The sequence below is a fragment of the Clytia hemisphaerica genome, unplaced genomic scaffold (genome assembly GCF_902728285.1).
Source record: "Clytia hemisphaerica strain Z4C2 unplaced genomic scaffold, Clytia hemisphaerica genome assembly, whole genome shotgun sequence".
NCBI lineage: Eukaryota > Metazoa > Cnidaria > Hydrozoa > Leptothecata > Clytiidae > Clytia > Clytia hemisphaerica.
The window spans coordinates 484,778-502,670 of NW_027103633.1; the positions used below are offsets into that span (position 1 = coordinate 484,778).

Sequence of the window (17,893 nt, forward strand, 5' to 3'; positions counted from 1 at the left end):
GCTGTCATACTTTGCATCAACTTGTTGTGAAAACATTCTGACTTTTAGTAAAGTAAACAACGTTTTGTGTAATACTGGTTTGTAGATTTGGCTACTGAATATTCTAGATTAATTTTATTTTAGGTAGATATTTAATGGGAATGTTAGTTTGACTGACTAGCAAGACTTTCACATGCTCAAGAGAACTTTTATGCTGAATTTTGGCTCCTGGTCCTGCAAAGATGAATGGCTCACTATCATTTACAGGTGTGATGAAATTACGAATATATGAGGCTTTAGGCCTTGAAGAGACTAAAGTACGTTCTAGTGTTATAACATCAATCGGCGTTACATCAATTGACCCTTATCTACAAGTTAACGTGGATGACGAAAATATTTATCAAACTCAAAAACAAGTTAATACATTTTCTCCTGAATGGAATGAAGACTTTCAGACAAATTTAAAAGATGCGAAAGTGATAAATTTCACGGTGTTTCATACGTCTATCGTGGGTGGTGGAGCTTTTGTGTCAAACAGTGCAATTCCTCTTCAAGAAATCATCGATGAAGGGCAATCTGATTTATGGGTAAGAAGAAAGATTTTGCTGAACCAAAGAAATTACCAGACGATCTCAATCGAACGGAATCGATGATCGAACCAGTCGAACCAAATCGAATGCAATCGACCGATTGAAATTCTATTGTACTCGAACGCAATCGAATCTCAATCGAATATTACCGCAATTTTCAGATTTGATTGATATTTGATTGCGTTCGATTGATGTTCGATTGCGTTCGATTGCGTTCAATCGTCGATTCATTGACCCCCGGATTGTTCATCGCATAATTTCTATGGGAAATCGAAAGTAATTTCATTTGGCTTGTGATGTTTGAGAGCTTGGATGTTGGGAAGCTTCAAGAATAAAGCCAGACAATCTCAATCGAACGGAACCGACGATCGAACCAGTCAAACAACAATCAAACCAATCGAATATTACCAGAATTTTGACATTCGATTGAGATTCGATTGCGTTCGACAATCAAATTTCAATCGGTCGATTGCGTTAGATTTGGTTCGACTGGTTCAATCGTCGATTCCGTTCGATTGAGATCGTCTGGAAATTAAAAATCAACAAAAGCAACTGGACAGCTTGTCCAAATGACAGCAAGAATATTAAAGATTGGTCTAATAATAGAGAGCCATCTACTTTTGATTTTTGAATGTTTAGCAGCATTTGGCTTTTACAGTAAGTTGGTCTAATGTTGACATCCCTCTTCTGATTTCGACACCCTTCTTTAGAGATAGGAATAATAGGAAGGTTAGAGTAACTGATGCACTGATGGAAACTATTTTTCTTTGCCTAGCAATCATGTCTATCAGTGATTCTGACCTTCCTTTTATTCCTATCTCTAAAGAAGAGTGTCAAAATTAGAAGAGGGATGTCAATATAAGACCAACTTACAGAAATAGACCTAGTGCCATGGTGCCATTTGACTCTCTCTTCTTCATAGCCTTTTTGCTTGCCGCGATGCTAAACCATAACGTAATGACTCTCGGCTAGCAAAAAATCCATTAAAAAGGGGAGGGAGTTTGTCCTAATGCAGCCAAAAAATTCTAAAATTGAAAGCGTCCTGCTCTAACTTGGGACTATCTGACAAAACATGGGAGGGCAATATTCTGCTACCATTTCACTGAACCTCTAATGAATGTCATTTGATTTGAGTTAATGAACGGTATATTAAAAAATACATACTTTCTCTTTGGCACTGAGTAGGCTTTTAAATCGAAATATGAAAAAAATCCTAAGTGGAACACACGTGAGTGTCTGGAACGAAGAAGAACAAATTAGTGGCAAAACAATGGAGCGTTTGACGTCACTCACGCGTTAAGTTGTTAAGTTGCACACTTGTTATTTGTTAATCCCATCAGGCGATCAATAGGTGGTTAGGCGGCGGGCGTTCTTTAATTCTCCAATCTGCGTCCGGTCATTTTGAATGAAAAGTTATCATAACATATGTTATGACAGAAAGTATTAATATTGATAAACTTGGTGGAGTTATCAAAACAAATTTGTTGCCAAAGCGATTTAACAGTAAGTGAAAATACAGGCCAGATATCAACAGTCCCATGTTTCGACCAATCTTCCCAAGTTAGAGCAGTTGACGGAAGTTATTTGCCCCGAACATTAGGGACAGGACACAACCTCATTAATCTTCAATCTCATTAACACCTACAAATTTTGCCCAACATTTTTGCAGTTTAAATTAATTTAAGTTGCCATTTTATGCCCTCCCACTTGACCTGGATGCTAAGGGGTACCGTAAGTTGGTCTAATGTCAAAATATTCAAACACCTTCCTTAACAGTTTCAAAAATTGTGTGACATTTTTTAGAACACAAAAAAAATGGCAAAATAATTTAAAATTGAATAAAACCCACTTAAATTTAGTAAAAGCTACAAAATTTTAACAGTTAATAGGAAATCGTATTTAGGTTTTCAAAAATATATTTATCAAGTCCTTATTTGTGACAATAAATGACTTACTAAACTTTTTAACTTCTTATCTTTAAAGTATGTCACAATTTGTCATAATTTGTCACATTCAACTTTCAAAAATTATTTACACAAAAATCCATGTTTGAATATCTTCTGAAACACCCACTGGTTAAATGTGACCAAACTTTTGTTGTTGATTGTGATAGATAGGAATAATATCAGAATCACTAGGAATCGCTGATTGAAACTATTTTCTTTGCTTAGTGGTCAAAGAGGAAAAAACCTTTTACTGACCTTCTTATTATTCCTACCTTGAAAAAGGGTGTACCCCTGGGGTACCCCTTCGCGTCCACTAGGAGGGCATTGGCTTTTGACATCAATTTAAATTGCAGAAATGTTGAATAGTTGGATGGCATCTTTTGGATGGGTTAATAAAATGAAAAGTCATACTTAGCTTTAACATCCCTAACACTGACAACCTCATTCTAATTACAACCCTGTCAACACCCAGACTGTAAAGTGCTTTTATCTGGTCTCAAAATGTTTTGAAATTATGCTGGATCCAATGTAATATTATTGTGATTCTTGATTGTCTACTGTTGATGCAGTCAGGGTAAACTGTAACATACCATGAAATCAGGTAACTTGCATCAGTGGAGGGAAACTTGCATAACCATCAAACGCCTGACCTAAGCAACAAAATTTCAAAACAAATGTAAGTGCAAGAACTATGCAATTCTGCTCTCTCAGCTCTACTGTGCCATTTTAGAATCTCATATTTGCCACCCGAGTAGTTTTGGCAAGTTACTTGCAAATAAAATTTCAAATCAATTGGATAAATATTTAAAAAAAAGTTATCAAAAAAATTTGTTTTAGGGGCCTCTTTGCCCCCCAAGATGGTCATAGGGTTAAATGATGATATCAGTTTTTTATATTGCTAAGATTATATGTAAATATTTTAGAGTCATTAGGTACCGTACTGTAAGGTATTGCTTTTGCCATAAGTTTTTGAAGTCAATGTGGTATCATGATCAGCAAAATATCTATTAGAGCAATTTGCAGTGCTTAGTTACCTCTTAAAAAGCATACTGATTAAACCTGATCAGCTGATGGATATGATCAATAAGATTGGTAAACTAAGTTTGAAGATGAAATATACAGTTAAAGTCAGCTTTGGAATTTTATTTATTGGTGACTGTTTCCAAAAGTTGACTAAGGTGGATATATTGATATTTAACTGTTTGTGAGCAGGATAGAGGATAGAGGCTAGAGGCTAAATTACTAGGCTAAGAGTTTTTTGCATCAATGCTGCATTTAGTCCTTCAATTACTTCCCCCGTTTAAAAAAAGGTTTCTTATGGCTGCACCATTGCAATGACTAGATATATTAAGGATTGAAGTGAATATTACAATAAAACATATACAAATAATGACATATGGTTTTCGATACAGCAATGAAATGAAAATTATTTCTGTTCACTCTGAGCTTTTGAGCTTTTCAACTCACTAACATATGATTTTTGCTTTGTTTCAAAATAGTAAAGTTTATTTTTAATTTTTGCTCGTTTTGCTACCTTTTTGTTTTGAAAGATTATTTTATCTCAAGAACATAACTTATACCTTATTATAATCTTATATTGTGCTCCTGGTCAGTGATATATTTTAGTATTTCAATAGCTATGGTCTTTTTGTTGAATAATCAGTTTGATTTAATTTTTTGGCAGCTATGATTAAAATGTCCTTGATTATCCAGTTGTTTCTAATCCCTTTTCAATAAACATTACAAAAAATGAAATAAACGATTCTCTAAATTCCCTAAAAATTAATTCAAATTAGATAAAGAATTCAGATATTGTTAAATAAGGAGAATAATGTGAAAACGAATCTTTGAATTTGAGTAAGATGTCATTAAATATTGATGTTTTAATAACTGTTATATAAAACTTCTTGTTTGAAAAACTAACAAAGTTTTTAAAAACACCGTTTATATGAATAATATAGACATCCACTACATGTATCAAGAATAAAGACTCAATCAGTTTAATCTTCTCTAATCCATTTCTGGTCTTCCTATATCTATATCATCAGATATCATAGTTTGATTAATATTGAAAATTAAAACTAAAAAGAACTCTTTTTGTAGGATGATTACTCTATATCATCTAGCCTGAAATCGTACAACACTTTATTCTTGATTATTGTATATTATATAATCATGTTATTATGATGTTATTATGATGTTATTTTACTTCTCAGATTAAGTTGGAGCCTGCTGGAAAATTACATGTATTCATAGAGCTGAAACCTGGACAAGGTGAGTGTTCTTGAATCTTATTGGTCCAATAATGTTTTTAGTCAGCTGATTTGCATATTCATATATACTATCCAATACAATCTCATTAATTTTCTCAATCTTTTCAGTTGATGTAAACCATTCAAAGATTGAGGACAAAGCTAGGCATTTTCGAGAAAGAGAGAGTTCATACTTGAAGAAAAGGGGTAGACGTAATGCAGTTCGTCGGAGGGTCCATCATGTCAGTGGACACAAATTCATGGCAACATATTTACGCCAATTCCATTTTTGTTCACATTGTAAAGAATTTATATGGTAAGCATGTCTTTTCTTTGCTGAATGAAGAGTTTAAATCAGATGGTTTGTAATATTTGGCATGTGGGATCCTTCTATTGTCTTGAGCAAAATCTAAAAATACTTTTGCCTAAGTATTTTCCAAAGTCAAGATATTTAAGTTACAAGTTTTTGGCTTTTTGGATGAAAACAATAGAACCGTGTAAGAACCATTTTCAAAAATTTCAAAAATTTCGATATCTCGATTTTGGAAAATTGTTACGCAAAAATACTTTGAGGTTTTACTAAGAACCACAGAAGGTTTCTGTAATCTGAATATCTCAAACCATCTGATTATCCCTTTAAGTTCATATTCCCTTAAAATATGGCAGAGGGTTTACCAGGTACTCCCAAGAAAAACCTTTAAATAATTGTAAGAACGTGCTTTCTTATAAGTGGCTGGTAGATGAAGGAGTTTTAAAATTTCTTTCTTCGGCCCTTTCAGTTCTATAAACTGTTAATTTAAAGGTGAAATGTTTTAGGCTTTGGTTTTTTGGGCTGTTGAATTAGGCGAAACAAGTTATTCTAGGGAGAAACCATTGTTGAATTATGATCATTTTATCCAAATGAGAGGTGTGAAAATAAAAACTATGGTTGCACTGCACCTTCAATGTTTCCAAAACTATTTCATTTAACCTCTCTCAATCGAAACCAACAAACCAGAGATCATAAAAGCAATAGCAGCTTGTTTACCGGACCTTGAAAACTTTAAAATTGAACCAGCTAACTTGAAAACCTTTGAGAAAGCTTAGATGAACATTTTTAAGGAGTTCCTTTTTTACCTTTTGAAGGCAGTATTTTAATTCATTTTGAAATTATTTACCATTTTCTATCCCAATTACTGTAGCTTATTTTTTAAACATAATTTCTTTTGTTTATTTAGGGGAGTTTTCTCAAAACAAGGCTATCAATGCCAAGGTGAGCAGCACATCTGATAAATTGAAGAATTAAAAACAACCTTTGATATACGATAAATCATTTCCATTACAATTGTAGAAATTGTATAGTTTGACAATATCATCAATGAAAAATTAGATTTATTTTCTATTTGTTGAAACTGCTTTAACCCTATTCGGACTTGGGGGGGGGGGCTCTTTCTGTTCGAAGGTCAAACTATTGGTAATAGTTCCTGAAATAATTGAGCTTTTGCCGTGAAATTTTCTGTAAATTCCTAACTTTTATTTAGCTTCAAAATAAAAAAAAATTTGACACCTAAATATTTTCATACCTTGAGCATGATGACATTTCTGACAGTAAGGTGTCGCAAAAATTGACACTTATCTAATACAATTTTTTTTTGATGTCAAATATATCATTTAAACCGTAATTTATTGAATATTTAGGATAAAATAAGCATTTTAAACTCAGACAACTTTTTTCTAAAGCCTTTGTTAGAATACAATAGCTATTTATAAGAACAAAGGAAATTTTCGGTTTTTGCTCACTTTGGGCATGATGAGTGACGTCATCAAAAAAATTTTTTGTCAAAAGTTACCTTACGTGACAAGGATCTTGTGTACCAAATTTCATCCAAAAAGACCCACTAGATCAAAAGTTAAGGGGTGGTACAGGAAAAGCCGCCCCCCCTAGTTCTGAACCGCCCCTAAAAGCCTAGGTTGAATAGGGTTAACATAGGTTTAGAAGAGTTGTGACAACTGGTGAAATGAAAATCTATGATCCTTTCTTTCAGTATGTCAGAGTGTTACCCATAAGAAATGTCATCAGTTTGTAGTATCAAAATGTCCTGGTGTGCAAGCTGAAAACCAAAACTCTTCAAAAGAAAAAGATGAACCTGTAAGACTATCACTTGTTCCATTATAAATATTTTTTAATATGATTTTCAGACCTTTAGATGCTCTTAAAATGGTCCTTGATTAATTGGTTTGTTCGCTTGAAAAAGACAGCATTTTCTTAACTATTTCTAAAATCAGAGTCTAAATCTTTTGACTTGATAAAAATAGTACATGGCTGACTAAGGCCCTAGAATACACCAAAGAATGCAATTGATTCAACATTTTTCCCTTTTTGGGACATTTATTGACAATTGAACTTTTCAGCCTTCAAAACTCTAAAAACATACAACAATTTGAGTTATTTCTGATTAATAACTGTATGGCTTGCAGATTATTGCATTCCATTTTCTCTAAAACTGAAATTGAGTGGATAGCAGTTATTGGATTTTATCTTTTTATAGAGATTCAGTATCAATATTCCCCATCGTTTCCAAGTACATAATTACAAAAGACCGACATTCTGCGAACACTGTGGCTCTTTACTCTATGGACTATTCAGACAAGGAATGCAATGTCAAGGTATTTATTATATTTACAGGTCGAAACATATAAAGTAGCCAAAACTGTGTTCTGCAGTGTATCTAGGCTGGCTACTGTTTTTATGACAAGAGCAAAAAAATGGGTCAAGCTGGAGTTTTACAATGTTGAGACAAACGTATTTATTACTTTTTCTAAAGAACGCGTCATCCCTATTGTTTAGATATAACCAATCAGTTAAGCATCTTGTAAAAACTCCAGCTCATCCCAAAAAAATAGTTACAAGAGTTTACCTTTGCTGGTGACTGGTGATTTGCCTGGACCAAACTTTAGGTTGCGTTTTTTTTCTAGAAATTATCAAAAGAAAGAATAAGTATTTTGTACAGAAAGAAAAGTTCAAACATCAGCTCTCCAAATTATCCCCTTTAAAAGTGGCTTTTAGAAATCAGGTACTTTTGAAAGCCCATTAAAGTTATCCATTAAAACTCATCAAACTACTTTGACAGGCAACATCTTTTCGTCTTTTCTTCTCACCCTACCCAGCATGCCAGCGGAACGTCCACAAACGTTGTCAAGGTAACGTACCAAACGATTGCGGTGTTGATGCGAAAAAGATGGCGGAAGTGATCAAAAAAGAAATCGATATGACGCCTGACGAACTAATAAAAATCTCTAAAAAAGGCTCTATACTGGTAAGAACTGAGATTATTTTATTTGTTAGAAAATAAAGGGAAAACAATAAGGTATGTAAGCCACCAAATCAAATTTTTAGCTACTTTTAACAATGTATTACCATATGAAAAAGGAAGAAATTGAAAATCCATTCAAAAAGTTTGTTTTTTGTACCATTCAAAACGTCAGCCATCATCTTCTCAGCCGCCAAATTTGCTCACAGTCTTTACTAATTAATAAAGTTACTAATAAACAGGATATCCATGGGGAATCAATATCCTCAACAGTGGGGGTAAATTCTTTTTCTGGAAAAGCCCATTAAATGAAACAGGGGGTCAAGACTAAACTCTCCGACAGTAGACGTTTAGTGTTAAGTGGATGATTTATACTAAAATACGTCCAAAACATGGGCCCCGGCGAGCCATTTTGAGTAAGGGGGGGGGTCAACATTTTTGAAAAAAGAAATTTTTGAAGAAATTTTTTCACTTTTTGCTTTTCTCAAAAAAGAAAATTCGTTTCAATTAAATGCTCTATTCAAAAAAAAAAGGTCTCAAACATCTGATTACTAAAAGAGTTTTCGATAAAGTTTTTTTGCATACCAGCTCATATTTTTACGACAATCTGCCCATAGAACAACATATAGTTTATTTTACCTAAATAAAATTCTTGTTATTCATGATGTAATCTATAGGCATAAAAAAATACATATGACGTAAAAACTTGGCTGCCATTATTGTTAGCAGAAGATCGAGCATGCTGACCTACCTTATCGGGGAAAACTTCGTCGGAGAAAAGTGACGAAATGTTGGCCAAGTGACGAATATTTTTTCCCGACGAAAATTTTCCCCGACGTATTGGAAAAAAATGTTTCTTTTGTGGAGATGTTTTAGGAAATAATTGAAGTTGTCTTGATTCATTTTGTATTGGCATTTAGAAATATTTTCCTGGGGTCTTTGCCTGGAAAACACTGTGCACACATATTTCCTGCCACTAAGAATGGCTGCCAAATGTTTTGAATGTGTCAATCAACGAAAACATTACATTATGAATATCACGAATAAACAAATTCATCTCCAAATTATCTGCTTTCAATGTCTGGAAATAAAACAGAATAATTTCGGCACAACATAAAAATAATATCTATATATCTTGTTTAAATTTTTTCCAATCAGATGAAACATTAAAGAAAATAGTTTTCCATATCCAAGAAGTCTGAAAAGTTTTTAAGAAATCAAGCTCTATAGTCATAAATCATGGAGATTTTCTTTAATATGAATTAAACGGGAAAATATTAAAAAAACCTTTGATTTGCTAAAATGATTTACAGAGAATCTCCATAACTCGAACACATGTGGGGAACACAAATTTGTTCGAATTATGGAAATTTCGAGTTATGGAGATTGGCATCGGTCAAGGCATTGTTAACTGAAGGAACCAGACTTGTTTATAAAGTTAACAAGACATTCGAGTTATGAAGACTCCACTGTGATACATATATGTGAAACCCTAGTTTAACCATTTATCTTCTTGCAGAAAGATGGGTCACCCACTAAAAAGCTAACATCACAAACATCCAAAGATGAAAAGATCACCAATAACCATAACACGACGCAGAACGGTGAAACATCGAACACAAATGATACACTCGAAATCAATCCGTATCTTCCGACTCTCCCGCACTCACCTGGAACTAAACGACATTTTTTCTCTGACGACCGTTACACCAAAGATTCCTTCACCTACCTCAAAGTAATCGGGAAAGGTAGTTTTGGGAAGGTATGGATACAAAAAATTAATTGAGAATGGCTTTTGTTTCGAAACCTAGGTTTTTTAGAAAATTTAGAAAATGAAGGCCCTTTTGAAGGCCTGTTAAAAAGGCAAGATTAGTGGTAGGAAACTTACGAGTAGATTCTGATTAAACCGTGCTGGTAGGTATTCACTCTAAAGCTATTGGCCCCGTTAAAAAATCTGCCAATCCAGACTCTGAATCTGAATTTTTTGGTTGAACAGAGCTAGGTGTGAACACGTGAGCTGTTATGAGATTACACGTTTTTTATAAGAAAAAACTATATAAGAACATAAGGCTTCGAGGGCCAAATTGTTAAGAACAAGCTAAGAACATTTTAATGCTTTGTAGACCCTAGAACACCCAATTTGTTAGGAAAATGGTCAAAAATACTCAAAAGTTGGTGAAAATAAGAACATTTTTAGGCTTAAAAAAACCAAAACAATTTAAGAAGATCTGAAGGCTTCAAAAATTTTGGATGATCTTCTAAAAAACGTGTATAAAGAAACATACTGATCATTTCACTTTGTTTAGGTTATGTTAGCGGAAAAGAAAGGAACCAGTGAATTATACGCCATCAAAATTCTAAAGAAGATGACGATTATACAAGACGACGACGTCGAATGCGTCATGACGGAAAAACGTGTTTTGACGATCGCTGGACAACATCCTTATCTCACGTCACTTCACTCTTGTTTCCAATCAGACGTAAGTTCTAGTTTAGATAGCCGACTACCTGCCCTGTCCATTATACTTATAAGAGTTGAAGTCGGCTTAAGTTGGCCGTCTAAACTAGAGCTATAATATGGATAACCTTCGACGCATGCAGAAAGGCTTTTGACCAGTCTCTGACCAGTCAGTAGACAAGAATTCATTTCTAGCTCCACCGAGTGGCAATTGAGTCCTCGGTTTCCACATGGCTTTCCCGCAGCTCAATGGTAGAGCAAATGCCCGCGAATGGCATGGTTGTGAGTTCGAGTCTCGCCGGATCCGTTGGTTTTCCAACGGTTCTGGTGGCTGGTCAGAAAACAATATGAGAGCGACTGTATTGACTTCATTGAAAGTTGTAATACATAAGGGCAATATTCATGAGAAAGGCTTTTCTATTTCTCGTCGGAATTCTGCTTTTGCTGACGTAGATTTTTCGATTTATAAATGCTATAAACGGAATATGTGCTTTAATTTTGGGACTACACTTGCCTCTCACTAATTCGGATTAGAACGGAAAATCTTATTCTTTCGAATTACAAAGAGATTCGAATTATAGAAAGTATTTTAAGAATTCTTTGACGGGGACTAGGGATTAATTCGAATTACAGGAAGATTCGAATAAGGGAGAGCCTACTGTATTGTAGGAAAAATGCTAAGAGGTGAGCATAGAACTTGAGCAGGCCAGTAGTCCCCAGCCCGTGTTGGCAGGCAACACTCTTGGGGTAGGTTTTTGTCCTGACTTAGCATGAATATTCTTTTTCCTTTTGTAATCTTTTTTATAACTATTTTGGATACCGTATTACTTCGAATGAACGCCCTATAACGCCCCTCCTAAAATCTAAAAAATCAAATAAACGCCCGGGAGTTTATTCGAAATGATAAGGTAGTTTTTAGATGACGATATATTGTTGTTATTATTACGAAGGTCTCTCATGGTTTTATCTTGTCATCTTTCACTGTAGGACCGTTTATTTTTCGTAATGGAATACGTGAGTGGAGGTGACCTGATGTTTCAAATACAAAAAGCAAGAAAATTCGACGAGCAGAGATCAAGGTATAATTCCGTGAAATGCGAATATTCTCAGAATATAAACAATCACCTCTAAAATTGATCTTTTCAGGGCAAGATAGGCCATATTCTAAACATCAGTTTTATGTAGAAATGGTCGTTTGTTCTTAAGTTATCACACCCGTCAAGGGCTCGATCTTCCCTGGTTGTTTTTGTTTTTCGACAACTGCACTGAATTTTCCTTGGTTGAAATACATAGTTATTGCTAAATTACTATGAATATCTTTTCCAATGAATTAGTAATAGTGAGTTCTGATAGGAAATAGGAAAGTAATGTTATATTGTTTTGTCTGAAAACTTGAGCCATGATTAACTAAAAATGATTTTTCAAGCTGCAAAGTTTCCATAGTTTTGTGAACATTTATGCCTACAGGAAGCACGTTAATCACCACGAGAGCTATTAGAAAGGCAAGAGTTAATCACTCGTGATCATTAACTTTAACGACCTCCTGTTTTGAGCACGCGAAGTTGCTGTGCGAGGTCTTTTCCAAAATGCACGATGTATAAGAGGAAAACCATAGAATAATATTGTCTATTTCTCTATTACTTCTTTCAAGAGGACTTAGCCTTTGCTAGGGTGTAAACTGGAACCATGAAAAAATACTTTTTTTGGATTTTCAAAATTGTCACAATTTTTTATCAAAATTTATCATATTGTAAGACTTCTTGCGCAATTTTTAGGTGCATACGTCCAAAATCCACTGTTTGCCCCAGGGGTATCTGATTCGCGGTAGTAGCAAAAAACGGCAAAAATGGCATTTTTTGTCCATTTTAAGACTATAAAAGGCCAGGAAATGGTCAAAATGGTTTCTAAATGGTGTCTAGTACTAATATTCAACACAAAAAGACAAAATAACCCCAGCGAGATCGCTCAATGTTTCAATTTCAGGCTAAAAAGGCCGATTTTCTCGGATTCTGGGTAGCAAAATGCATGAAAGCAGCATTTTTGAGGACCCACAACTTTTAAACGTTTTAAGGTACACACTTGAAATTTTCAGCAATGAAACACTTCAGAGAAAGCTCCAGGAAAGATCAAACTTGAGTTTTCAAATATTTCCTATAAATCCATAATGGCGCCCTAGAAATTGAGTTTTCATGCTAAATGCCAATATTTCAAGCTAAAACTTGGTTTTCTTGGGCTAAAATCTAAAAAATGATTTCAAATGGTGTTCTGAAATCTTTGAATCCTGGAAGTATTCTGAAAATACTCTGGGAGAATCAAAATGGTTTGGGTCAGAAATTTGCCTAAGTCTGCCATTATTGTATTGCATTTCCCACTAAAATGCAATTTTTAGAGTTAAAGTCTAATTTTCTCAGGCTAGAATCTCAAAAATGGTTTCAGATAGGGTCCTGAAATCTTTTGGTGTTTATAGTATTCTGGATATACTCTGGGAGAACCAAAATGGTTCGGGTTAGAAATTTGCCAAAGTTTGCCATTATGGAATTGCATTTCCCACTAAAACGCAATATTTAGAGCTAAACTCTAATTTTCTCAGGCTAAAATCTCAAAAGTGGTTTCAAATAGGGTCCTGAAATCTTTTGGTGTTGAAAGTATTCTGGAAATACTATGGGAAAACCAAATGGTTTTGGTCAGAAATTTGCCAAAGTTCGCCATTATGGAATTGCATTTCCCACTAAAACGCAATATTTAGAGCTAAACTCTAATTTTCTCAGGCTAAAATCTCAAAAGTGGTTTCAAATAGGGTCCTGAAATCTTTTGGTGTTGAAAGCATTCTGGAAATACTATGGGAAAACCAAATGGTTTTGGTCAGAAATTTGCCAAAGTCTGCCATTATGGAATTGTATTTCATTCTAAAACACAATGTTTTGAGTAAGCTCGAGTGTTCTTCCTAAAGAAATGAAATTCATAATGGCAGACTTTGGCATATATATGACCATTGTGAACCACTATGATTTTCCTTGAGTGTTCCCAGAATACTTTCAACACCAAAAGATTTCAGGACCCTATTTGAAACCATTTTTGAGATTTTAGCCTGAGAAAATTAGACTTTAACTCTTAAATATCACGTTTTAGTAGGAAATGCAATACCATATTGGTCACTTAGGCAAATTTCAAACCCAAACCATTTTGGTTCTCCCAGAGTATATCCAGAATACTTTCAACACCAAAAGATTTCAGGACACCATTTGAAACCATTTTTGAGATTTTAGTCTGAGAAAATTAGACTTTAACTCTAAATATTGCGTTTTTAAGTGGAAATGCGATTCCATATGGCGGACTTTGGCAAATTTCTAACCCAAACCATTTTGATTCTCCCAGAGTTTTTCCTGAATACTTTCAACACACAAAGATTTCAGGACACCATTTGAAACCATTTTTTAGATTTTAGCCCAAGAAAACCAAGTTTTAGCTTGAAATATTGGCATTTAGCATGAAAACTCAATTTCTAGGGCGCCATTATAGATTTATAGGAAATATTTGAAAACTCAAGTTTGATTTTTCCTGGAGCTTTCTCTGAAGTGTTTCATTGCTGAAAATCTCAAGTGTGTACCTTAAAAAGTTTAAAAGTTGTGGGTCCTCAAAAATGCTGCTTTCATGCATTTTGCTACCCAGAATCCGAGAAAATCGGCCTTTTTAGCCTGAAATTGAAACATTGAGCGATCTCGCTGGGGTTATTTTGTCTTTTTGTGTTGAATATTGTACAAGACACCATTTAGAAACCATTTTGACCATTTCCTGGCCTTTAATAGTCTTAAAATGGACAAAAAATGCCATTTTTGCCGTTTTTGCTACTACTGCGAATCAGATACCCCTGGGGCAAACAGTGGATTTTTGACTTATGGACCTCAAAATTGCGCAAAAAGTCTTACAATATAATAAATTTTGATAAAAAATTGTGACAATTTTGAAACTCTAAAGTTCAAAATCCAGTTTACACCCTACTTTGCTAAACCCGTATCTAAGTGATATTACCGTATTAGAGTTTGCAACGTCGAGGTGGTTTTCTAGTCGCCGTTCTGAAAAATCCAACTGAGGTTTTCCCGATATATAAGAATCATTAGCCGTGTGATACAATGTTTTTTTCTTTTTTCCCCAAAGGTTCTACGCTGCTGAGATAACGTTAGCGCTTCAGTTTTTACATAAAAAAGGAGTCATATATAGGTAAGCTGATTTATATCAAAATATAGAACAAATCATTTTTAACATCCATAGCTGGTCTCACAGTTCATATAAAACTTTCTACTGTTATTTATTTAAACCTTTATACATCATCAATATACGTAGTTCGTTGTTATTACTCCGCTAGCATAAATAAAAGCGAAGAAATCTTTATAAAAGTATCGTACATGATCTATACAAGTAAATTACAATTCAGTCTCCTTAACTCGAACCTCTATAAGTCGAATGACTCCTTAACTCTGATAAGTTTTATAAGCCTTACTTCGTAACTCGAAATTTCTATAACTCAAACATATTTGTGTTCCCCGGTGTGGTTTTGAGTTACAGAAACCGCACTGTATTTGACCGGATATCCAACAACATTTCATACGCTTTATTTTCAGGGATTTAAAATTGGATAATGTGTTATTGGACTGCGGAGGGCACGTCAAGTTGGCCGATTTTGGAATGTGTAAAGATAACATGTTACAAAACCAGTATACTTCAACTTTTTGTGGAACTCCTGACTATATTGCTCCAGAGGTCAGATTACTTACCTTTCCGTAGGTTTTTGAGATACGCGTTTTTTAAAAGAGCATCAAAAATGTTTGACGCCTTTGGATGTTTTTAGTTTTAGTCCTTAAAAAGTTTTTTTGTGAAATGTTCTTATTTTTGAGTTGAGTTTTTTTGTAAATTTGTTGTTATTTTTTAGGCCATCGAAGCCTCATATTCTAATGTAGCTTGTTTTTATAAAAAAATGCGTATAACAGCCGGCTAAAAAAATCCTCTCAATCCGTACTCACTTAAAACATGCTATCCTATACCTTTGAATCAAGAATATTCTGAACTTTCTGACGTGCGTAATATCGCTTTTGAAGTCTTCACTATAAAATTCATGTCCCATATCAAACGGTTAACACTAACTTCAATTTCGTCCTTGTTAGATTGTCAATGAACAAGATTACGCTGAGTCAGTGGATTGGTGGGCGCTTGGTGTGCTCATGTATGAAATGATGGCTGGCCAGGTCTGTCTTTTTATACGATACCATAACTAACTCTGATTCCTCATTAACTCGAACAATTTTTTTGGTCTCTTAAAGGTGAAAAACTCTTATAAGTAAGCCGTTATAGCTCGAATTTTCTATAACCTTCACAGGTTTTGGTTCACCGTTTGCTACGTTTAATTTATATTGCCGTCACTGAAAATCGAATTTGCCCATTTCTGGGTGTTTAGGTGTGAATGTTGTTATTGTTTTCAAAATATTGATGTTTTTTTTCTCGTTCCAGCCTCCTTTCGAAGCTGATAACGAAGATGAACTATTTCAATGTATTTTGCATTCAGACGTCTTGTATCCTGTATGGTTGAGTCGCGAAGCCATCTCTATCTTAAAAGGGGTAAATATGTCATGTTGTTTACATCATTAAGAACTCTAATCTAGTTTATGTTGCTCTACTGTGGCAAATTTTTGTTGAGATTGAGCAGGGCTAATGCCACAATCACCACAATGCTTTGTCCCTTTTGCTAGGATCTAATTCAATCCTTCATAACTGTTTTGTATCTCTAAATTGGAACTCGAACTCTCCATTTTCCGTGGGAAATTCTGCAACTCGTTGTCCGTTCGAGTTCTAGAGACTCTACTGTGTTATAGGTCCAATACATACATAATGTATTAGTCGTCAATAAAATGCTACGAAACAGTAAATTAGATTTTTTTCGTAATGTATTTTATAGCTTCTAAGTTCACTCTTAAAACTATTTTTCGCCTCCTTCGTTTTTTTTTCAGTTTTTGACGAAGAATTACGAGAAACGTTTGGGTTGCGTGCCAGGTATTGGTGAAGTTGCAATCAACAAACACCCTTTCTTCGCCAGTATTGACTGGAGGAAACTGGAGCACCGCCAAGTCGCGCCACCCTTTCAACCTCAAATTGTAAGTCCTTAATTGTATCTAACCACTGAGCTGTATACAACCCTGAAAGCAAAGGCAGCTTCTCGATCCCGGACAGACAAAATCTTAAATCGGAGTTTTTGAAAAGTCATGTCCGATTTTTAACCAAAGTTCTATTGATTTATAAATTTACCCATATCGAGTAGTGCCACCATTAGGGTAACATTTTTTTTAAATTCCAGTCAACAAGTTTTCTGGGGGGTTACCTAGCAAGAAACTGTCATGACTTGCATTATTATAAGGATCTACAGGAGGAGCAATCTCGTGCTAATCCTTTCATCGCATGCGATTAAGAGGATCTATAGTGACTCATTCCATTCCTTAGAGATTATCCTAATGTATCTCTCCCTGCTCAACCCATATCCAAAAGTTTCCCAGTTAGAAAAATACCCTATGATTCAGTCCCCATTCGAAGACTACCCGAAATCTACATTCAGCGGAAAGATCTTTGAAATTTTGGAAATCCTCACCTAAAAATAATGGACTTTGTAACCCCCGCACAGAAAAATGGGTAAGTTTTGAACCAAGAAATTACAACCAGGTTACTGAGAAAGAGATGCCCAACCAATGAAGTATAAGCCCGAAGGGCTAGAAGTCAATCTCCTTGGTAGGATTTGAAGCCAACAAATCCTACCAAAGTTGCGCGGCCTTGAGCGGCTCGCCTGGTTTTTACACAAATGACAGATTGAAACTAAAATTTACCGCTAAATTTCGAAAAAAATATCAATTGTAAACAAAGGAATTGCTAGATTCAATCTATCGTCAAAAATGCGGCGCATTTTTTAAGGCTTAACTTTTTCTTGCCTGAGAAAGGTTAGAGATTGAACTCTAGCCCTTCGGGCGTTAAACTCAATGTGCCCAACCTTAAAACATTTTGAGAGATTCTTTACTGTGTTGTTTTTAAACTTCAACTTTTCTACTCTTTTTCTTACAGAGATCACGAACCGACGTCGCCAACTTTGATACCGATTTCACGCGTGAGAATCCGTGTTTGACGCCGACAGAAAAAGACGTCGTCAATAACATCAACCAAGACGAATTTTCTGGATTTTCATACGTTAATCCGTCATTTGTTTAGTTGTGAGTTGGTTAGGGTGAATGAAGCGAATACATTGTTGCCATATGGTTTGCACCTAATGTTCAAACAGATCTGGATCATCCAGGATCACGTGTTGCAATACCCTGCTTTAGACAACGAATCCTACCCGTTCAAGATT

General features: G+C 34.8%; 1 protein-coding gene across 1 annotated transcript; it reads left to right on the forward strand.

Moving 5' to 3' along the window:
* LOC136802625 (protein kinase C-like 1B) lies at positions 1–17,893 on the forward strand. The gene is made up of 16 exons (XM_067059377.1): positions 1–566; positions 4,732–4,789; positions 4,897–5,083; positions 5,985–6,019; positions 6,792–6,895; positions 7,296–7,413; positions 7,915–8,063; positions 9,577–9,819; positions 10,364–10,537; positions 11,503–11,594; positions 14,671–14,733; positions 15,135–15,273; positions 15,675–15,755; positions 16,018–16,125; positions 16,515–16,658; positions 17,611–17,893. The coding sequence occupies exons 1-16, from the start codon at positions 222–224 to the stop codon at positions 17,752–17,754; spliced, it is 2,184 nt and encodes a 727-aa protein (XP_066915478.1). The 5' UTR covers positions 1–221; the 3' UTR covers positions 17,755–17,893.